Here is a 22269-nt window from a genome sequence, read left to right on the forward strand (position 1 = left end):
TGCACATCTTCGTCGGACGACTCCACGTGCAGAATGGTTGCGTTTGGGCAGCTGGACGTTTCGAACAACTCGGTGAGTGTGGGAAGCGCGCAAGGGAGAAGCGCGAAAAGACGAATCACCACACATGTCGCGCACAAAGACGAAGCGCCACCCCCCCGTAGGTACTACGCCTGAAGGTGCTGAGGCCGGATGGAAAAGGGTACTTCCTAACTATTCGAAGGGACTACGTGACCATTCTGTATTACCTAAAGTATATGAAGGACATCCCCTTCAAATATACAGAAGTAGTGGACGTGTTTAACCACCAAAAGTTTAAAAAATACTCAGAGAGGGAAATTAAGGAATACACATACACATGTAACGTGCGGAGGATAGAAGAAATAAACAGCCCAGATGGAGATTTCCCACCGCATTTTCTTGAATACATAAAGGGAGAAGCATGTTCATGCCAATCGTATAACTTGTTTAGGGATAACAAAGATATAAAGAGGTCAAAATTAAAGTGCATTTATTTTAATATGCTATTCTCCGAATCGGCCACCGTTTACAGTAGGCACTGTGCCATCATGGATTTCTCCTCCTATGCTGTATATGACATAGATTACCCCCCACTATTTAATACCCAAGTGGATATAACTGTGCAGGAATATTCCTATGATGACGTCAGTAGCGTTTTAAATAAAACGTATGATTTAGTTACAAAGGAGAAGAAATACGAATTGAATGATTCCATAACGGAAATTAGAGACGATTATTTTGACTTGTGGTTGCTTCTAAGGAGTGAATTCCATGGGAAAAACACTTTAGTCAATTTGTCCAATGATTATATTCTCATTCCTTCTGCTCCGGTGCACGATATAGACGTTTTAGCGAGTGACGTTACTAGGAATTGTGGCCTACAAGAGAATTCCCCCCTTCTGAAAGGATGCGATTATCATGGAGTATGCAATGAAATTCACCCCTGCTTGAGAAAAGCTCTCATGATGCCAAAGTACCTCTTCGACTTGAGCGGCAAAACATGTGACAAATTTGGGGTGTCTCTTACCAAATGGAGAGCAGCTAATGGGAACTTCTGTGCCGCTCCCCCTGGACACTGCATTTCTGTAAACCTTCAGAGATATTACGATGCGCATAAAGCAGCTATGGATTCAGATGGGGCTTCAAAATATAAAATTAAAAATGTATATGCATCGGAACCACAGACGAGGATATACAAACCATCCACTTTGCCTGACCATTTGAAAGATAAAATTAACAATAATCATAAAAAAATCGATGCCAACGATTTAGATAATAAAGTATTTTACAATCCAAAGACAGCTGCACACACGCAATTCATTGAGTATAAATTTAATGGAAATCATTCTGTTGAGATTAAGTTCGAAACGAATGCGTTGGAGGTGTACGAAATTAGGCCTGTTTCGACTGCCACCATTACGCATATTACTACTCCCAAAAATTGTTCTTCTAATCAGTCGGAGTCAAAAGATTGCGTTCTAATTGTGCATACCTGGAATAACAGCGCCAATGTGGGCTCAAACTTCTCTTGCCATGTGATTTGCACAGATAAGGAGACGGGGAAAATTGCTACTCACATTGGGCCCATCAGCCCTGTGAACGCGTTCATTGATGCTAACAAGAATTACGCCTTTTATTTTATTATCAAATTTTTAATAAACAAAGAAATAAAAACCATGTGTAAGGCAGTTCTTCGCGATTCGAATGGGAAGGAGTGTTCCAAGGAGGATTTCCTATTAACATCAAAGGAGACTGTGCACGTGGTAGATATAGCACTACCAGAAATGACAGTCGAAACAAGTGTAACCAAATATGACAGCGAACCGGAAGCTTCCCAAAATGATGATAGCGATACGTGCAAGTGTACTTTTGAAATTTTTTGCTACCTATTTAATATGAAAAAATGTGTTAATTATTACACAAAACGGATCAAAAATGTCATCAAAAAATTTGCCATAATTGCCATTTTGGTCATCCTCGCACCTGCCTTAATTCCGCTGTTGCCTTTTTTTATCAAATTCTTCTTCGTGTGTCTGTCCCTGGCCCTTAGAATATACCACTCCCTTTTAGTCGCCTTGCAAAGCATCAACTTGGCGGGTATCAAGGAGCGCCTACACATCCGCGGGAAGAGAAGCAAATGCAAAAAGGGGACAACAGGGGCAACGGGGGCCGCCTCGTCATCCTCCTCTTCCCTAATTGAAACGAGCAGTGTTTCTTCCATGTCTCAAAAAGGCGGCACCAGAAATGGCTCCTTCCGTGTGAAGAAGTCAGCAAAAAGTGAGGCGCTTAAACAAACGAGGAGAAAAAAAAAAAAAAAAAAATCTGGCAGAATGGGTAACAAGACCATGACGGGTGCACACTCGCGTAACGATTATAGCCAACATGGTGGCTCCTCTTCAGAGGGAACTGCAATATATTCATCGCAATCTGCTAGTTCAATAGACTTAAGCCAATCGGACAGATCTTCTAATAAGGGCACGCGAGCGCCCTCCCGCGCACATGCAAGGGGCAGCTATAACGTTTAAAAGGAGAGAAGTGTGCCTAAGTTTGGTAGAACCTCCAGGCGAATGCTCTACGCACCACCAGGGTGAACCCACGGGGAACACCTCCACCGGATAGCTTACTCAAAAGAGTGAAAAAAAAAAAAAAAAAGAATTTAAAATTGCCATTTTTACGATTTTGGCCTTGTTTGGGGGAACCCAATTTTGGAGGCATATTTTGCCCCCTGCCTTTTTTCGAACTTCACCCCATCATTTTACCGATTCGTCATTTTGTCTTTCTCACCCTTTTGAAGTTATAAATGGTGCACCCCTTTTTGTATGTTCACCATGTGGGCACCTCCACTTGGGGCCTTCCTTTTTTTTTGGCGGGGGCCCATTTCATTTTTGTTTTTTTTCCCTGCACATATTGTTTAAGCAGCATTTGTTAAATGGACCACTTGAAGGAATAAAAGAAAAAAAAGAAAAAAAAAAAAACAAACAGTTTCTTAGCAGCATACATGTTATGTGCAGATAAGTGTATACCTATGCGTACAGAAGTACACGTTTCACAGCAAAAAAAATTGCAGTATAATTGCAGTGTGTATTTGCGGTGTGTGTCTGCACTGTGCTGGTGAAGCGGCCGCGAGGGAGGCAAATATGTGCATACATATATATGTGTATATATATACATGTATGCATAAAGAACAAAACGGAGTTCATTAGCATAGGAACTACATGTCAAATGTGCTGGCGTCTCTGCAAACTGGGTGGCCACTCATTCTGCGTGAAAAAATTCGCGCAACGTGGCCCTCTCCACATACGGTTGTCTTTTCCATTTCGCAAAAATGATGGGCATAAAAAAAGGGATAGCTATTTACCCCTACTACTTAACCATCGCTATCTGCGTTTTTCTTAACCTCAGGGGAGGGGTGCGGAGAACATTTCGCGGCCACTTTGTGCACATCACAACGTGGTTAATTTTGTGGTATGCATAAAGAAGGGGTTCTTTTATTTTTTTTTTCCCCCCCCAGTCAATATCCCTCTACATGTGCATTCCTTGGGAGGGGTGCTAATTTAGTTGTTCCTCGCTTCGTTCCACATGTGCATAGGGGGAAGTAGAATTACATCCACAGCGTAAGGGTAGTAATGCCTTACGCATACCTTGCTAAAGTAAAGGGGAATGTTTTTTTTTTTTTTTTTTGGAAAGTGTTTTCAAGTCATGTTCTTCATCAGCGGGAGGCTCGAGTGGCATACCATGTGTGAAGAAAAAAAAAAAAAAAAAAAAAAGCATAGCGAACCAAATCATGGCGAATCATAACGAAGCGAAGCGAAATGCATAAATCGACGTTGAAGCAGAGCTGCGTTTCCCCCGCTTAACACAATTTTGTTCATTTTTTCCGCCGAGCAGCGCGTTTTCACCCCTCCGTTTGAGTAGCGCCAAATTGTGCCATCCGTTTTTGTTTCACGAATGTTCTTTTTTCCCTGCAGTTCGCGTTACCCCCCATTTATGTAGAGCTGTTCCCACACTGGGGGTGGACGTTTAAGCATTATATGCAAATGTGCGTGTATACATGAATACACAGAGCATGCCTATACATATTGCATCCGCGTGTCCCCTTTTCTTTCAGCGCGAAACACTTGCTCCACAACACATTCGTGTATTTTTCTTTTCCTTCTTCCTGCACACAAAGAACGTTAAAAAAAATTGGCTCCTTCCCCTGCCATCATAAAGGGAACATATGTATGCACATGCTATACGTATGAACGAGCGGAAACAAAATGCTTAACGCGCATATGTCCGAACGCAAGCTTTCACGCAATTGCTCGTAAGGGTAACCAGGCGCGAGCATTTCGTTAAATGAGAAAATTCCCCTTCGCTGCGCTCAAGGAGCTTTCCTCCTCAGTGTAGCTGCCCTTTATCTACATTTTGTGCATTTAACGCCATTCAGAATTGCTATATAAACGCATACATACGTCCGTGCATGTGTATCTCTCCCCACTTGTGCGTAACACATGCGCGCATGCTTTGCCTCGTTCGTAGCTACATGTATGCGTTCACCAATTGTGGAGTTATCTCCAGGTTGCATTTGTTTCATTTCCATCACCGAACTGTAAGCACGCTGCGTCAGCCGCGCCCGTCACACCCGTTGCGCCAGTCGCACCCGTCGGTTGGCTTTTTTTTTCACCCCCGTATGTGATGTACATATGCAAATGGGAGGGCACATGCAGTGGGTTAGCCCTTCTCATTTTAAAGCGCACGATTTATACGGCACGTCAAACCGCACCTTTTAAGCGGCACGCTTTGCCTTTGCCCTTTTCGCTTCATCCTTTTGTTTTACATTTCCCCCTTACGTGCAGAAAGCTTTCTACCGAGCGACCATTACTGAGTTAAACCAGGACTGCGGAGTTTTTTTTTTTTTTTTTTTTTTTTACATTTCCCCTTTTAGTTGAATGCGCTCGTATATGCATGAAATTTTGTTCGTGAGGGTGCTACGCTTGAAAGCCAAATGATATGAGCAAACAGATTGTCAGCATTTAGTACCTGCATACGTGCATACATGTTCACATATGCACGCACGTATGCGTACACATGCGCTCCTGCGCGTGCCCCCCTTTTGTATGTAGCCTGCTCGTTTTGGATTTCGTCGTTTCCCTGATCCACACGTTCGCTGTGTGATGAGGGCACAGCTCCTTTCCTCCAAGCGCTGCAACTACGCACGCCAGAAGCATTCCCTTAAGCAGCCTGCCCTCCAGCAGCATGCCTTCATTGTGTACGTTACATTTTTACCCCCTCGCACCAATGGGCATGTACATGTATATATGCCTACACATATGTGCATATTTTTACGTACGTGTTAATTAAAATGGTAAGTACTCCCCCAACTTCTCCACGTGCAAATATATGTGCACACATTACACGTATATATTTTTACATCACGTGGATGCCGAAGCCTATGTAAACCTTTTTTGGCTCTTGTGAGTTTTCCTTTTTTTTTTTTTTTTTTTTTTTTGCGTCACCCCCGTTTATTGCTCCCTTGTGATATGAGCCACATTTTGTTGCAGCGCGCTTCCGTGTGTGATAATATAAAAACGGATTAAGGGGCATCCCATTTATGTGTTCCTTTCATTTTGCGCTCCAGCATATGCCGGAGAAAAGGGACACACTGTCGCAGCATTTGGCTGTACATGTGCAGTTCGCCCTTATCGCCTTTCGTGGACGGATAATAAGTAATAAGTGCGCGGATGTATATGCGTAGGCCAACTATTTGTAGAGAGATCTCAAAAAAAAAAGAAAAAAGAAAATGGGAATATAATAAAATCACAGTAAGACAAATAACATTTCACTCGTTTTACACGTAGATATGCATATTATCACTCACATACGATTTATGTGAAATTAATCCCCATTATGGTGAATGCCATTAGGGGAAAAAATTAAATCCAAGCAAAAAAAAAATAAAAGAAAACACAAACGGAAAGAAAAAAAAAAAAAAAAAAAAAAGTGCGCGAAGCCATGATGAATGCACAGATATAGTGTAGACCAAGTGAGAATATTAATACTCATGATCGCGTGTATGTGTGTGTGTTTATGTGCCCGCATATACATTTATATGTGTAGCGAAAGTCTGAAAGTTTTTCTCCCCTTTGTTCTTCACCTTATTCGTCCTCTTCGCTCACACTGCGTGTAATTCCTGCGATTGCTTCTCTTGGTGTGCACTGCTTGTTGGGCGCGCGGACGACAACCTGCAACGCGCCCCATTTTGTTAACATAGCGGTAAATCGCATTTTGCCCCCCTTTCGAGTTCTTCTTTTTTGCCCCCTTTTATGAAAGGAATACCCCCTCTGAGCAAACAGTTTTTACGCCTTGTTTCTGTGCTTCCCCCTTTTTTTTGACAAAAGACCCAAAATGATAGAGTGCCTTGGCGCACTGCGCACAAATCGGGAGAGCGCATTAGATGATTACTTCTCCGCAAGGGGAAAGACAATTGAAAGGATAGGACAGACGTGCCCCCTTTATCCCCCCTCCAACTGCTATCGCTGCGTAAATTATGATCAAGTTATTCCCCCCAGCCCTCGTTCCCATGCGAAAATTATATCGTATAACCTTTTTGATGCGAATGCACACGGAGAAGAGACCATGTTAGGATTGGACAACACATATGAAGAGAAGCTGCTGAGGGGAGGATACCAAACGTGCCATAGGATTACCTATGATGTGAAGGGAAGCAACCGAGAAGCTTTATTTTTCTGCGTGGAGAGTGAAAAACAAAATGGAAGACGTAAACGTTTTAGTGGCAACTGTGAAAGTCACGCTGGTGTAAAAATATCGAAGAAAGGAGGAGACCATCCTACTCGTTTGAAGCTGAAGAGGAAGAATGAAAATGCGCTTCACCTTAGAAGCACCAGTAGAGCACCACTCAACAGTAGAGTAGAGAAAGGACGATACAAATTTCACTCGCGCATGTGGAACGTGCCGAGTGGATACTTTAGAGGACTACTCGAACGTGCCTTAAAATGGAAAAGGAGATGTTTCTGCGGATATTCGAAAAGGATAATTTCACCGAATCGAAAAATATGCCTCATACGATTTTTTGTGCCCATGTCAAAATGTTGTAAGAAAAAATTAAAAAAAATTGAGACCTTTTTTCTAACCAGAAAGAAGTTGCGGACATGTAACCAAGTGATGAGCAACATGACTGCCCATAGACGAAGAGTGCCCCCCCGTTTTAGGGCAAAACGCGAAGAGAGTTGTGAAAAAATGAACGAACGAGAAGTCTGCCTCTATGTTTGCCATTGCAGCGTTTTAAAAAATTACAATTTGGACTCCATTTGGGGGACGAAAAGGCACAAAAAAGGAGTAGCGTATAAATGCCACGACTTAAAATCGTCTTTTAAATCGACCAATTCGACGCATCTCCTTTTTTATAACCCTGTGGAGAATCGAAAAAAGGAAAAAAACGCACACGTAGCTCCTTTTACGCAGTTCTCCTACACCTCGTACATGCTAGGGCATGTTTTTACCCAACCGGCACATCACTGCCATCAGTTGGGGGAGAAAAAAGGTGAAAAAAAAATAAGTAACGTTTTTGGGGTGAATCCGATGTCATCACGGGGAGAGGTACTCAGCCCGATCCAATGCGATGTTAGTAGCGTGTGTAAACATGAAGGGACTTATAGCCAAGTGGGTGTTTACAACGTTACAGAAATGAATTCTCATTTCAACCCAGAGTGGAAAAAATTTAACATGTGTATAATGCCTTCCAAAAGTTACAGTTTTTCAGATTTTTACGAACTGTTAGGCGGTGTCATTCCAGAGCACTCCCCCATGAATTGCACCTTGGGGATGGGAGAGGCAGCGCTTCTCTCTCCGTTACAGTACCAGGGGGAGAAGCTTTTTTTTTATATCCTCCCGTACACACACATGAAGATTCAACCGAAGTGCTTTGCAAATATATCCCTGTTGAACAACCCCCAATGGATTGAGCATCCGAATTGTTATCTGTGCCCTCCTCCTTTTGGAAGAAGAAAAAAGAACGACAAATTGATCGGCAAGAAGTTTCCCCCCTGCAGTGTAACATTACCCAGTTTATGTGCCCCTCATTTGGCCCATTTGGAATGTAAAAAAAATTACAAGTGCAAAGTTTACAAAGGAGAGGTCATCTCACGGCAGCTTCTCTGCCTAGAAGTCGGGGGAGACGTAACTGCATTCATTACGCATGGAAGGGTAGAAGCGGTAAATTATGCACAAAGAGTAGTAACTGCACCTGCTGATGGGAAGCTTCCCCGCGTTGGTATCTCCAGCAGGGGTGAAATATTTTTTTTCGACAAAGAAGGCACTTTTAGTGGTACCCCCTGTGCATGCAAATGTAGGAATGGATGTCCCTCCTTGGAGTCTACCCAGTGGGGAAAGGCACCTGGTGGAGATAAAACAGAAGCGACACCTCCCTACTTTGGCAAATTCATGTGGGCGTCAAAATCGCATGAACAGTCATGCAAAGTCGAACTGGTGCTGTACACCTTCTTCACGCAGGTAGTGGAACGAATGATCCGCCTGGCAGCTTATTACCTTTGCTTCTTCCACTTTGTCCTTTGCAACGTTCAGTTTTGCTTAACCGTTTTGGTAAAGTTTGTGGAGGGCAAGATGTGCCCGCTGATCAGAAGGAAAAATAAAAAAGGGGAACGCTTGTCTCTCCTTGGTGAAGAAGTAGGACTGGGGGATCAAATGGACGAAACGGTTCATTTAACGGTTCATTTAACGGTTCATTTTGAAAGGGGAGAGGTCTCATCAAAAAGGATGGGGGTTCTCCCTGCTTGTGATGAGTCACTCGGGAGGGATTACACCACCAAGGGGGGAGGCAAAGATCATCCGTTAGTCGCGAAGTTGTTGCCGAAGGGGCGTTACAAAAATGGAAGGACTACTCTGTGCACGTATTATTCTGTGCGCACAGAACCTGCCAAAGGGGGTGCCTCCAGAATGGGGGAAAGCCCGACCTGCTCGCATTTTCCCAAAGGGGCAACCCCCCATGCAGACCGTAGAAATTTCAACAAGGAGGATCTGCTCACACGTCAGTGCGGAGGTAGGAACAAGGGGAGGGAGAAGAAGAAGAAAGAGATGCCTAGCTGCATGAGCAGGGAAACAAACCTACCGGAAGAGAGAAACAAAAGAGGTGCATTCGAACGCTGTGCTGAATATTCCACCCTGGGGAACTCCCCCAATTATGAACAACTGGTTGACACCCCGGGGAAGAGCCACTCGTGTAGCTGCTCGTACCCCCCCTGCAAATCGACGCTGTTTCTGTCGGACAACTCGAATAAAAGGTGCTTTAGAAAGAAGGGCAGCGAAGGCAACAGGGGAAGGAGAAAAGGAGGCGATAAGAAGGCAAATGAGCCAAAAGGTAACCAAGGAAAGGGAAGAAAAAACAGAGATGATGGAAATGGGTCGGATTCACACATGGAGTCCGATTCTGAGTCCAGCTCGGGTGAGGACGACGAAGAGGAGGAAGAGGAGGATGACGAGGAGGAGGAAGAGGAGGAAGAAGAGGAGGAGGAAGAGGAGGAAGATGAGGAAGAGGAAGACGAGGAAGACGGAGGCGAATTCGACGTCGGAGATGAAAACGACGAAGAGGAGGACGACGACGATGATGAAGAAGAAGATGAGGATGATGACGGGGCGGAGGAGGACGACGAAGAGGACGATTACGAAGAAGACGAGTTCGACGTGGACGAGGAAAACTATGATGAGGAGGATGATGAGGATGAGGAGGATGACGAAGTGGAGGGGGAGCCGGACGACGACGCGGATGAGGAGGAAAACGATGATGAGGATGAAGATGATGAGGAGGACGATGATGACGACGATGATGAGGAGGAGGATGAGCCGGAGGACGAAACCGATGAGGAAGAAGGTGACGACGATGAACCGGATGACGAGACGGACGATGACGACGATGACCACAAACGCGGCTGCAAAAAGAGGAAAAAAAAAACCAAGCGGGGAAAGAAGCACCCGTGCAAGGAGGGAGAAATCCACCTAGAAGACGACAGACAGGATTATCCATGCAACCTTAGCAATACCCATTATGACAAAAAAAAAAAACTCTATCTGAAGAAAAAAAACAAAAAGTTTAAGCACAGATATGTGTACCTGAACAATCTATTCAAAGACAGCGTGTGTATAAACACCACAAACGTGTCCAATTTCATTTCAGTGAGTAAAGACAAACTGACTGCCACGTATAGCGCATGGGGAAAGCACACAGACATTGCATGCGTTCAGGTGAATAAATGTGCCTCCAGAGATTGCAGCATTTACTATTTCGAAGTGGAAGTGTTAAGCTGCACCAACTTTTCCAAAATTGTCATCGGCATGACGAGCAAAAATTACACGATTAACAAAAACCCAGGATCAGAATATAACTCCTTTGGATATAAAAATGATGATGGGAAAAAAATGATCGATAGTAAGCTAGAAAATTACAGCAATGGGTACACCAAATATGATATAATAGGGTGTGGAATTAACTATTTTGACAATAGCGCCTTTTTTACAAAAAATGGGAAGTTTCTAGGAAAAGCCTGTAATGTGAACCCTAAATATGATTATTACGCCACTGTTGGGTTGACCACTCTAGGCGACCGAATAAAATTTCATCTGAACAATTTCTATTTTGACATTTACAATATGATTTATGAAGAATGTGAAAAGGAAAGGAAAATTATAAAATCCATTTACATTCAAAAAGACATCTTTACTGATGTTATTAAGTCCCATTTGATTAAGTGCGGCTATTTTAACACCTACAAATCGTTCGTAGATTTTCTCGACAAGCATAAGAACACGGGGGATAATGGCAGCAGCGTGGGAGGGTCCTCCAACAGTAAGCACTCCCTGGATAGGTTCTTTGCGGGTCAGATGCACGCGTCCGGGGGGGAGGACCAAGCGAAAAGGGAGGAAGCAAAGAAGGAAGAAGTAAAAAAGGATGAAGCGAAAAAGGAAGAAGCGAAAAAGGATGAAGTAAAGAAAGATGAAACAAAAAAGGATGAAGCAAAAGCGGAGGAAGTCAAAACAGACGATGTAAAAACGAACGAAGCAAAAACTGACGAAGCGAAGGACAAACCCACGGGCGACCCCCCAGCGCACCCTTCGCAAACTCAAAGCAGCGACAACAAGCACGATGAGGGGGAAGACACGAAACGGAAAGGCGAAGCGGTAGAGGCCGCAAACGATCACATGAAGAAGGAAGACGAGTCTCTATCGAAAACGTGTGCCAGCAGCAGTGAGGCACCGAAAAATGCGAGTCCACACAAAACGGAAGGAAAAGATCCCAAGGAGGATCAAAACGACGAAAACGACAAACACGCTTTTAACAAATTTCTAATTAACTACCTAGATGTGTACGAAAAACTGAACAAGGAGGAAAAGGGCGAAAGTAGGGACAAAGCGGAAGAGGCAAAGCAAGGAGGCGAAACGGGCAACCCGACTCTCACCCCAAGCGGTGTACTCAAAAGTGATAAAAATGAAGGTGAGGATAAACAGACGGGGGACCCCAAATCTGCAACTGATGACACGAAAGGGGATAGCCATCCAGTGGGAGATCCCACGGGAAGTAGAAACAGGGAGGAAAAGCCAACTAGCGCGAGTGGCACCGATCAGCAGAAGGTGGAAGCGAGCACAGGGGGTGCCACCCCCCCAGCAGGTGAGGCTGCCACCTCAGCAGGGGAATTGCCCCCTTTGAGCCAGGCGCACCCAAAGGAGAACCCCACAGAAGAAGCAGAAAAGCAAACCATCAGCGATCTCACAGCCAACATCCTGAAGAGCTACGAATTTAGCCCATACAACTACCCAGGAGCAAACCTGCAAAATACACTGTGGATATCTCGCAAAAGCAGTCTGGGCAGTTTATTAAACGTAAGAAAAGACTCCAACACGTTGCTACTAAATCGGTTAAGAGGTAAGAGGAGCCTTAACCTGAAAGAAGATTTGAACCTTCTGGCCACCAACTTTTTTAATACGAAAAAGGAAGCGAGGAAAAATGAAAGCGACATTAACAAAAAAATTCATCTTTTGCTAAGGGAGAAATCTGGGATGATTAAAAATGAAAGTTTAAAAAAATTAAATAAAAAAGAAGGAAAGGGGTACTCAGTAGATAAGGAATACATTACGAAGCATTTTGTAAATTTGTACCTGTCTGAGGAGAAGCTCAAAAAAATGGTTAACTCGCTGCAGACAAGGCACATCATACGGAATAGCATCCTCAGTGGAAATATTATACAGGTGCTGAACATCCTGGAAGAGGAGTACGCAGATTTGCTGACCAACGAGAGGGGTAGCTTTCACGTTGCCATGTTGTACACGCAGCAGCTGATAGAGATATTGAAGCCGAATAAAAAATTTATCAAAAGAATTTCTTCAAGAAAAAAAAAGTGTAAAAAGTTGGGAGCCTATGATTTAGAGGACGATCTGCTCAGCGAAACGAGTTACAAAACGTATGACACTCTGAGTGATGATCACTTTTACGATGACATCAAAACGGATTGTGGGTCGTCCGACAGCCTACTTTGTGAGAGCTCCAATGAGGAGTATAGCAGGCACGATGATATAGTGCTCAAATTGGAGAAGCTCAACAGAAGGGGGGGCAACAGGAAGGAGGCACTAGGGAGGTCTGACAGACGGCGTCGCAAGAAGTTAGCGGAGCGCCGCGCAAAAAGTAGCTACAAAAGTAGCGACAGCAGTGGGGATGGAACGGATGACAAGGGGGAGGGCAGCGTAAACGGCGGCGGTAAGGTGAAGAGGCAATCGGAGAAGCTCCCCGCGAAAGGGCCTTCAAACAATGGAAAGGGGCAACCGTTCGACCCGTCCAACGCCAAGAAGGAAGCAGCTCATAAGGAAGATGAACTTACGCCGGGAGCAGGGGATGACAAAAATGCAGACCGCGCGAATGACCCCAAAACGGAGGAACGAAAAGGAACGGACACTACAGGGGTGAATGAAAATAAGAAGAGAAATTCCCAACTAAACAATAATCACCTTGGGAAAGAAAAAAAAATCGAAAGGATGATATACCGAAGCATGAGATCAAATTACGATGAGGAATTTTTCGAAACGAATAACTTGCAAGAAGAGTACGAACAGCATTACAACAAGCTGTCAAAAGAATATGAATTTTTTGAGGAGGATAATCCGTACCATAATAAAAATAGAAACCAATCCTTCAGAAAGGGGAGATGTGTAAAAAATAGGTACCCAAAGAAAGCGCACACATTTTCCTCCAGCTCAAGTGATGGTGATAGCACCTCCGATTGTGACAGTAACGACTCGAACTTTAATGAAAAGCATTACGAATTTAATGAAATAAATTTCGAACAGATATATCAATACATATATAAAAATAAATCGCCAAATAGGGAGGAGGTAAAATTTAAAAAGGATCATTTGTATTTAGCCCTCCTATGGATTCGAGAAAAGTTGTCCCTTTTTAACAAGTCGCGCCAGGTGAACGTGCGCCAATGTATCCTGGACACGACTTCGCTGATTGCTTATCATAAGCCCTACAAGGAGAGACTCGTTCGCATGTTCTTCTCGAAGAACAGAAATCTGCTCACCTTCAGTTCGGTCAACGAGGGCATACTGGGTACCATTCGTGCATTCCCGGGCGTTGTGCGTTTCGCCGTGCTGTGCGTGGAATTTTCACGCCACAGTGGGTGAAAAATTTTAGCGCCATTTTGAGCACCCATTTTGAGTACCCTTTTTGAGTGCCCCTTTTAATGCCCCTTTTTCCCCCCCCGAAGGCCTCTGCCTGAAGGTCCCCGTGTACTCCCCCCTGGAAATTATGGTGAAGCACCTCATACTGTGCAGAAACCTGCTGCGAGAAAAAAAGGGAAACATCGGGATCAAGTACGACTGCCGCTACGTGTGCCAGCCGTACAAACGGTACATGATTAAAGTTAAAAACAACAAAAAGAAGAGAAGGTACTTCAAGGAAGCGACGAAGCAAAAAAATGAGAAGGGGTCCCTAAACGGAAAAATTATTGAAGATAACAGGTTATCCATTTTTCAGTAAATTCGGCTCGCGCGGCTGTCCTTTTTTTTTTTTTTTTTCCCACTTTGTTTCACCGTGCATGTGCAAATGCATCGCATGTGTTGTTCCGAGTGCTTGTAGAGCTCTTTTCTGGTTTTAAGTTGTCCCCCCCCAGCGCTGTGCTGAGGAAAGGCGCGCATGCCCATGCGCATGTATATGCACCTGCATATGTGTACATGTGCACCCTTTAGCCAATTAACAAACGTGTAGAAAGAGCACCCCTGGCAAGGTTTTTATGCCGTTTTTTTTAAAACTAAAATTTGCAGAATAAGGGGTAACCTTTTTTTTCTCATTAAATGGAGGCGAAACATATGGGCACGCTTCCCCCATGCAGGAATTTCCTCTTTCGAAACGGTCATTTTCTTACGAACAGTGCGTTAACAATTACGGCATGTTCATATTTGCGGTATTCTCTTTCTTTTGGCCCGACTGGCGATGTTAATCCGCCGCGGAGGTACAAAGCCGCATGCGCAGGTGCCGGCACCTCGCGAGGGCCTGAATGACCATTTTGGCCACTGCGGGAAGGGGAAGAACGAGCCCCCAGTTGATTAACTCTCCCGTTAAGGCAAGCGCCGAAGCGACCTACACCTTTGCTGAACTTTTTCGCGTGGCAAGTGACCGTTGGCCAAAAGGATATATATATATAAAAAATTCCCTAAAAAGGTACGCAGCAAATGCAGCAAAACAGAGCAGCGCGCAAGGAGTGATGAAACCGTGAGTGGAGCATGGCAAAATAAGGGAAGTCGAGTCAGAGGCAACTTTCACAAAATCGCCCCCCCGTTTCTTCTGTGTAGGTGCTTCCACTGAAGCATCTTTTTTGGGGGCTACCATTTGTGCTCGCCCCTGGGAGAGGAACACCCTAATGAGCCCTCCATAGTAACTTCCCAATCCTGGCGTCTGGACCCTCGCCGCAAATAATGGAAACGAAATCGGCGGAGAGATACATTTTCAAACCGAACTTCCTGGGGGAGGGGTCCTACGGAAAAGTGTACAAGGCGTACGACACCATACTGAAAAAGGAAGTAGCCATAAAAAAAATGAAAATTAACAAAATAAGTAATTACATAGATGAGTGTGGAATTAACTTCGTGTTACTTAGAGAAATAAAAATAATGAAAGAAATAAAACACCAAAATATTATGACCGCGTTAGATTTGTACTGCGAAAAGGACTACATCAATTTGGTGATGGAAATTATGGACTATGACTTGGCAAAAATTATTAATAGAAAAATATTACTAACAGATAGCCAAAAAAAATGCATCCTTTTGCAGATTCTGAATGGCCTCAACGTATTACATAAGTATTATTTTATGCATCGAGATTTATCCCCTGCGAATATATTCATTAACAAAAAAGGGGAAGTGAAAATCGCTGATTTTGGGTTATCCTCCAAATATGCATTTGATATGTACGTAGATTCGTATGCAAAAGATAAGCATACTAAGAGGACGTTAAATATGACTAGCAAAGTTGTCACCCTATGGTACAGGGCACCCGAATTGCTAATGGGAAGTAATAAATACAACTCCTCCGTTGACATGTGGAGCTTTGGATGCATATTTGCAGAACTTCTTTTACAGAAGGCTTTATTTCCTGGAGAAAACGAAATCGACCAGTTAGGGAAAATCTTTTTTTTGTTGGGAACACCAAGTGAAGACAACTGGCCTGAGGCTCTTTACCTTCCCCTGTATACAGAATTTACAAAGGCCAATAAGAAGGACTTTAAAAGCCTATTTAAAATTGACGATGACGACTGCATCGATTTGTTAATGTCTTTTCTGCGCCTGAATTCGCATGAGCGCATCACCGCGGAGGACGCTCTGAAGCACAAGTACTTTTTCAGCGACCCCCTGCCCTGCGACGCGTCGCAGCTCCCGTTCAACGAGCTGTGACTGCTTGGCGGGGAGCAGGACGCGCGCAAGCAGAAGTGGGAATGGTAAATACATATATGTATGTATACATCTGCTTATGCGTTTATATTTCTTTTTATGCTCCTTTCCATACCCGCTGGCGCGTGTCGCCGCGTGGCCTCATCCCATCACGCCTTTCCCGCAGTGGAGGAGCCTCGTTTTCCTAATCGCGCATCCGTCCATTTGGTCCCAACTTTGTCCCAACTTTTTTTTAGTGCTAACCTGTTTATGTTGCTTGGCGCAACCCAGGGAAAAAAAAAAGTTAAGCGGTATAGCTGTATAGCGGTAAAGCGGTAAAACGGTATAGCGCTATAACGCTATAACGATAAAGCGGCAAAACGGCAAAACGGCAAAACGGCAAAACGGCAAACAGACATTGAAAGGGCCCACCTGTCCACCCCCTTTTTTATGCAAAATTGTTACGAAGAATCATTTAGGGCCCTTTTTATTTAAAAAAATTTCTTTTTACCCATGCAAAGGCTGATCCATTTTGCTGTGCCTTAAGCCGCGAAGGGGGCAGTCATATAAATAACTACATATTGCTTACTATTAGCACTCGCGCGTAAAGCGATTTGCTTGAATATGAAAATGAATATTTTTACGTTACTAAAAGGTACGGCCGCTTTTGCAAAAATCGCTTTGAAGGAGCGACGGGACAGGACTTCTTTTTCTGGTTGCTTCTTTTTCTCTTTGCTTCTTTTTCTCGTGGCTTCTTTTCCTTTTTGCTTCTTTTCTCCGCGCCTACCCCGCTCAGTCTGTCCGTAAGCGAGACCGCATTTTTTTTAAATTGCCTGTCCCGTCCAAAAAAAAAAGGCACTTGGATTTTTTCCCCCGAGGTGCTTTTCCATAATCCCTCAGAGATGGCAGTGGCAAACGTGGGCAGCTAAATAAATTATGTATATAAATAAATACATGCATAAAGGGAAGAATATATTTACCCAATCGTGTATATAGGTATGTATTATTTTCTATTTATCGCTATTTTTTTTTTTTTTTGGCGCAATTTGGAACGTAGCATCCTGGTGGTAATTCCCTAAGAAAGAAAAATTCTCCTGGCTTGAATTTTTTTTTTTTTTTTTTTCTTCCAAATGCATGTATTTTTTTTTTTTTTTGGACTAATAAAGGCATGCTTTTTTATGATAAACATAAGCATATATTTTCTCCATTTTACGCGTTTTATTTTAGCGCATTTGCTCATTTGTTCATTTTTATGATAATAAAACTGTTTGCATTTTTTTTTTCTTCCTATTTATGCATTTTTCCCCCCTCCTATCATTTCTGTATTTTTTTTTTGGGGGTTCATTTTCTACGCAAGACCCACAGTATAGCTGATCCTGCTCGGGAACGCTAATTCATTTTGTTTAATGATTTGAGGAAGCGTGCGGAAGTTTTCTTTAAGGTCAATTCCCTTTTTGTTTTTGTTCATTTGGCTTTTTTCGTCCTGTTTGCATGGGCCAGGGGTAGTCATAGCTGCATTTGAGTACCTGTGGGCGCCAAGCGGGGGACGCTTTCTCAGCTCGCGTGGTAACTCGCGTGGCAGTGAGAAAAAACGAGTGGGCAAGACTCACCACTTGCAGAGGACCGTCCGGCCAAAAGTCACGCGAAAGGGCAAAGCTGAGGCGAAACTGAGACGAAACTGAGGCGAAACTGAGACGAAACTGAGGCAAAACTGAGACGAAACTGAGGCAAAACTGAGACGAAACTGAGGCAAAACTGAGACGAAACTGAGGCGAAACTGAGACGAAGCTGAGGCGAAACTGAGGCGAAGCTGAGCCGAAGCAGTATTCATGGGCGGGAGAATGGAAGAGCTCCTGAACCTGTACCCAAGCGAAAGTAAAGGCTTAAGCGAAGACAACTATGGCTTGCTCAACGGGTTTGTAATGGCCCCTCGGGGGGGGAAGGACAAGTGGGGAGGCGCTGACAATGTTATGGAAGACGCAGGGGAGGAAGAGACAAACTTCGACCACGCAAAGGAAGTAGACTCAGATGATGACGGCTATGGAGAAGACGGACTGTACGATAATGGAAATGATAAAAATAAGCTCCCCTTTGACAAAAAAAAACACGAAAAGTTGATAAAAAAAATATGCTATCGGAACGATTTAAAATACTACAATTATTATATTAACAATTTTGAAAAAATAAAAAACATAAAAGGGATAAAAGATCGAGGAGAAAATCGAATTTGCGTGTTAATTCTTTGCCTGAATTATATATACTGCAATTTGAACAATGAAATTATGACCATTCATGAGTTGAAAAGGCAAATAAAAAAAAACATCACCAAGACGAGAGTTTATTGCAAAAATTTGGCGAAAATTTTGTTTATCATTTGTGGTAAATTGCAAATAAAAAATTTTACAAAAAATGATATACTGCCATATATGGAAAAATGCATTACTACGATAATTAAGAGGCTGAAAATTTTGGACGACAATTTGGGGCGTGAGGAGGACTTCCTCCATGTGAGTAGGAAGACGAACATTTTCGATGACATTTTCGATTTTATAAATAATGGCTCCGGGGACGACTTTGCTTTGAAGGAGGAAGGGGCGCTGTTCGGTGAGGCTACTTCGCAGGGGGAAGAAGGGGGGGCGGAGCTTTCCCAGTCGGACAATCTCTTCTCCAGGGGGACAAGCAGGGACTCCCATGGCGAGGAAGGCGCTCACCAGGTGGGGCTCGCGGCGAGCGAGGCGGAAAAGGAAAACGCAGCAGAAAAGACGAACGAAGCAGAAAAGGCAAACGCAGCCGAAACGACCCATCGTCCGGGCACTATCCACGGTATGGAACCACCTGAGGGGGGCGCAAACGACATGCCAGACATTGCCCCAGGTAGGGAGTACCCCACGTGCAGTTCGTCACCCACGCAGCATACATTTGGGGGGGAAAATCCCCGTGCATGGATGAAAGGTATGGATAACACACGGAGTGAAAACTGCAGTAGCAGCGAAACGGAGGAGAAAAAAAGAAAATGCAAAACGCAGAAGAGGAAGAATGAAAAAGATGATGGCAATGAAAGGAAAAGAAAAAACACAACAACGTCGAAAGAAGTAACAAAAGATATAGACAAAAATGTGCTGATCGAATTTTTGGAAAAAAATGTGACGCTGCTGTCGCTATACTCCTGCGTGGTATACTCCATATTTATCCTCTGGAATCGAACGGAAAATATGGACACCAATTTGTATAACAAGGAGAGTAGGAAGTGCGGAGGGAATTTGCATTATTTCCTGTGTGCATCTATTATCATCACTTTTGACGTCTTCAATGTAAAGATAAAGGACCAGTTTGTTTGTTCCTGCCTAGGTGTTGTGCAACAGACCATAACGACGGAAAAGAAAAAAATGCTCAGCTTCTTCCTAACCACGTTTAGTGAGTTTCTCGGATTGGAGTTACCCTCCGTTCAGGCAGTCCCCCTATTCATGCGCATCCTCTTTAGCAACTACATCCTCCTGCAAATGTACTTATTATACATCGTACAGAATTACCAGCTGATAAAAAAGGAGGGCTTCCTACTCTCCATGGAGCAGTTGCAGGTCTTCTTAGCAAAGCTCTTTAGGATTATTCGCCAGAAGTTTTTAAACGTAGCAGACATTTCCGTGGATTATGATCTGTTCCTTCGATCGGATTGGGTTTGTAAAAACGTTGTGCAGGTTGTTTCTCAAAATGAGGACCTTTCAACTGTGAAGAAGCTGTTAAAAGATTTGACGAAAAATTACCCAACAGAGCAGGAGGGGAAATCTCGAGGGGAGTACAATTTTGAGGAGGCCTACCAGATAGACTTGAACCATATTGATTTGTGCATCCCTCGAATGTTGGCGCACTGTCTGGGTATCTGCAAGGGGGAAGCGCCTCCAAGTGGTAATGCAAGCGGCAACCCAAGTGGTAGCCCAACTGGTGGGCTCCCTCCATGGGCTCCCCGCGGGGAAGAGAAGACTCTCCTGGAGCGTCGCCACAAGAAGGGGAAAAAACTGAAAAGTGCGATCGAGGTTAAGTCTCCATTCCATGACTCGACTGCATACGGGGGAGACGCATTCGATCATCAGCGGGATGTACTCGATGAGGATGGAACCGGTCGGAGTGCCTCCCTGAGTGGTAGCAATAATGAGGAGAAGGGCGGCCCCCACACCTGCGACGAAGCTGCATGTAGAAGCACTGAGCACGACGAATCAACACCGAATAGCAGCCCCAAGAAACGCAGCACATGCGCAGACAGAAAAGGTCTGGACAGTGGAGTGAAGAAGCCAGTGGAAGATTACTTAGAAGAAACAAAACTGGGGAAGACGCACACGGACGATTTTGCAAAAGGGGATACATTAAAAACGCCAGGTGAAAGTTCCCCACTGGACTTCTTCTCCAGCCATATAAACATTTTAAAAAAAATAAACCTACAAAATATACACGAAATGAACATGGAAATAGTTCCATTTTTTAACGTCAAAATAGTTGTGCAGTTTTTATTTTACAATGTTTTGAAGAGCATTATTTACAATTGTTACTCGCTGAGTTTTTTCAGTCTGCACAATTTGCATCGGTCCGTTAGCACAAGGAAAAGCGCAAAAGAGGATTCACTTGTGTGTGAAGAATTGCAAAAGGGGGATCCCCACGACATGCCCATTTTTTTAAAAAACAAAATTGCCAGCAAAATCAAAGAAATGAAGGGGAAGAAATACACCTTCGAAAAATACATCATTTGTGAGCAGCCCCACTACATAGAGAAGTTTCAGAATTGCAAGTTGCTTGGGGAAGATGCCAGGAGATTTTTAAGTGACCAGCAGGTTAAGCTGCAGAGTGTTAAGGATTTGTTTCCGAGCTGTGCTATTGAGGAAGGCTCGAATGGATCGAATGGCGCTAATCCCGCAAATCGCGCGAATGACTCCCTTTGTCTGGACACCTCCAGCGATGGCACTTCTAATGCCGCGGCCGCTCAGGCGGAGGGGGAGCAGCCCCCCTTGTGCAGAATTGACAGCATGTCCGGGAGCAGCTCAAGTGGGAGCAGTGGAAGCAGCGGAACAAGCGGCACAAGCGGCAGCACCGAAAGCAGCGCCGGCACTGCCCTGAGCGATCAGCAAGGAACCAAAGGAAGTAAGAACAAGCTGAAGCGAAGCAATAGCAGCAGAAGTGACTCCAACAACGGGAAGAAAATAAAAATAGCCCTCTGCCACTACGACGTAGGCGTCGAGAATTGCAACGACTGCCAGAACAGCCTAAAGGAGGAGCCCTTCAGCCTGTTCGATTATATTTATAACAACAAAATGATGAAGGAATATAAAAACGTCGAGCAGTTATTCTCCAGAAAAAATTTCACTCTCCTTTTTAACATGTTTAACAATATGAATTATCCTTTCCATGGAAATAAAAAAAAATTAGTAAAAATGAACGACTGCTTGTACCACACATACCATTTAATAGGCATTAAAAAAATTGCAGGCACTGGGTATAGCTTCACCTACAAAAACGAGTTAAATGATAATTATTATAAAGTCCTCAAAACGAAAATTTGTAACATCCTGTCCGTGCAAGACATTTATTTTTTGTTTAACCGATTTTTTTATTTCTTGTTTGTTTATATCAAATCGCACTGCTGCTTTGGGGGGAAAACTGGCGGCGATTTTGGCACTGCCGGAGGAGTGGAGCCTCGGCCAGCGCAGTCATCGCAGCCATCGCAGCCATCGCAGCCATCGCAGCCACCGCAAACATCGCACACATCGCACACGTCGAAGGTCTGCCCCTGTAACAAGGCCAACTGCTGTTACAAAATTAAGACCATTGTGCTATTTGGAAACGTCTAGGGGGCCCACGTGCCTACAGCGCGGAGCGCCGCGCGTTCGCACCCCTGCGTTTCATTTGGCTGCATATTTCGTGTGCGCCGACCCTGCGTATGTCGGTTTGCACCCATTTGGTGTCCACTTTGCACACCCATTTGTCTTGCTTATAGGCTACGCCTATTACAGCACCCCCCCTCCCCCTCTGTGGCTGCGTACGTACCGCCTTTTTTTTTTTTTTTTTTTCCGTTTGGTAAAATAAACGCGCACGAATGAGCTCTGCGCGTGTGCGGAGAGAATACATGATTGTACTCATCCCGCCGCTCCTTCTCATTTGCAAAAGGGGAAGAGCCTCCATTTGGAATTTTTTTTTTTTATTTTTTACTTATTTATATTTATATTTATTTTGCTCCCCCGCTCCATATGCTACAACTTTTGTTTCACATTTGTTTAAATTAAAAAATACAAAAAGCTTTAAAAAGTTAAGTCTACTGTAAAAATGAGGTGGAAAGAA

The 22269-nt window shown here is 43.9% G+C and overlaps 4 protein-coding genes across 4 annotated transcripts, besides 17 other annotated features; all 4 read left to right on the forward strand.

Annotated features, from left to right (window-relative positions):
• Nucleotides 1–33: 33 nt before the first annotated feature.
• PVX_094925 (hypothetical protein, conserved) lies at nucleotides 34–2543 on the forward strand (the record flags this gene model as incomplete). Its single annotated transcript, XM_001614403.1, has 2 exons — nucleotides 34–72; nucleotides 162–2543. The coding sequence occupies 2 exons, from the start codon at nucleotides 34–36 to the stop codon at nucleotides 2541–2543; spliced, it is 2421 nt and encodes an 806-aa protein (XP_001614453.1).
• Nucleotides 390–417: a microsatellite.
• Nucleotides 589–617: a microsatellite.
• Nucleotides 619–645: a microsatellite.
• Nucleotides 1022–1060: a microsatellite.
• A 283-nt stretch (nucleotides 2544–2826) lies between the features above and the next one.
• Nucleotides 2827–2846: a microsatellite.
• Nucleotides 2847–3085: 239 nt separating this feature from the next.
• Nucleotides 3086–3110: a microsatellite.
• Nucleotides 3111–4003: 893 nt separating this feature from the next.
• Nucleotides 4004–4029: a microsatellite.
• Nucleotides 4030–5984: 1955 nt separating this feature from the next.
• Nucleotides 5985–6083: a microsatellite.
• A 2890-nt stretch (nucleotides 6084–8973) lies between these two features.
• Nucleotides 8974–14339, forward strand: PVX_094930 (hypothetical protein, conserved; the record flags this gene model as incomplete). The annotated part of the gene is made up of 2 exons (XM_001614404.1): nucleotides 8974–13630; nucleotides 13788–14339. 2 exons carry the CDS (start codon nucleotides 8974–8976, stop codon nucleotides 14057–14059), a joined length of 4929 nt encoding a protein of 1642 aa, XP_001614454.1. The 3' UTR covers nucleotides 14060–14339.
• Nucleotides 14235–14265: a microsatellite.
• Nucleotides 14340–14374: 35 nt separating the features above from the next.
• PVX_094935 (cyclin dependent kinase 7 (cdk7), putative) lies at nucleotides 14375–15972 on the forward strand (the record flags this gene model as incomplete). The annotated part of the gene is made up of 1 exon (XM_001614405.1): nucleotides 14375–15972. Exon 1 carries the CDS (start codon nucleotides 14995–14997, stop codon nucleotides 15970–15972), a length of 978 nt encoding a protein of 325 aa, XP_001614455.1. The 5' UTR covers nucleotides 14375–14994.
• Nucleotides 14422–14466: a microsatellite.
• Nucleotides 15029–15053: a microsatellite.
• A 201-nt stretch (nucleotides 15973–16173) lies between the features above and the next one.
• Nucleotides 16174–16197: a microsatellite.
• Nucleotides 16198–16747: 550 nt separating this feature from the next.
• Nucleotides 16748–16777: a microsatellite.
• A 423-nt stretch (nucleotides 16778–17200) lies between these two features.
• Nucleotides 17201–21782, forward strand: PVX_094940 (hypothetical protein, conserved; the record flags this gene model as incomplete). The annotated part of the gene is made up of 2 exons (XM_001614406.1): nucleotides 17201–17675; nucleotides 17764–21782. Exon 2 carries the CDS (start codon nucleotides 17778–17780, stop codon nucleotides 21780–21782), a length of 4005 nt encoding a protein of 1334 aa, XP_001614456.1. The 5' UTR covers nucleotides 17201–17675; nucleotides 17764–17777.
• Nucleotides 17214–17268: a microsatellite.
• Nucleotides 20749–20858: a microsatellite.
• Nucleotides 20865–21005: a microsatellite.
• Nucleotides 21159–21224: a microsatellite.
• Nucleotides 21783–22269: the final 487 nt, after the last annotated feature.

This window comes from Plasmodium vivax, chromosome 8, assembly GCF_000002415.2.
Source record: "Plasmodium vivax chromosome 8, whole genome shotgun sequence".
Taxonomy (NCBI): Eukaryota; Apicomplexa; class Aconoidasida; order Haemosporida; family Plasmodiidae; genus Plasmodium; species Plasmodium vivax.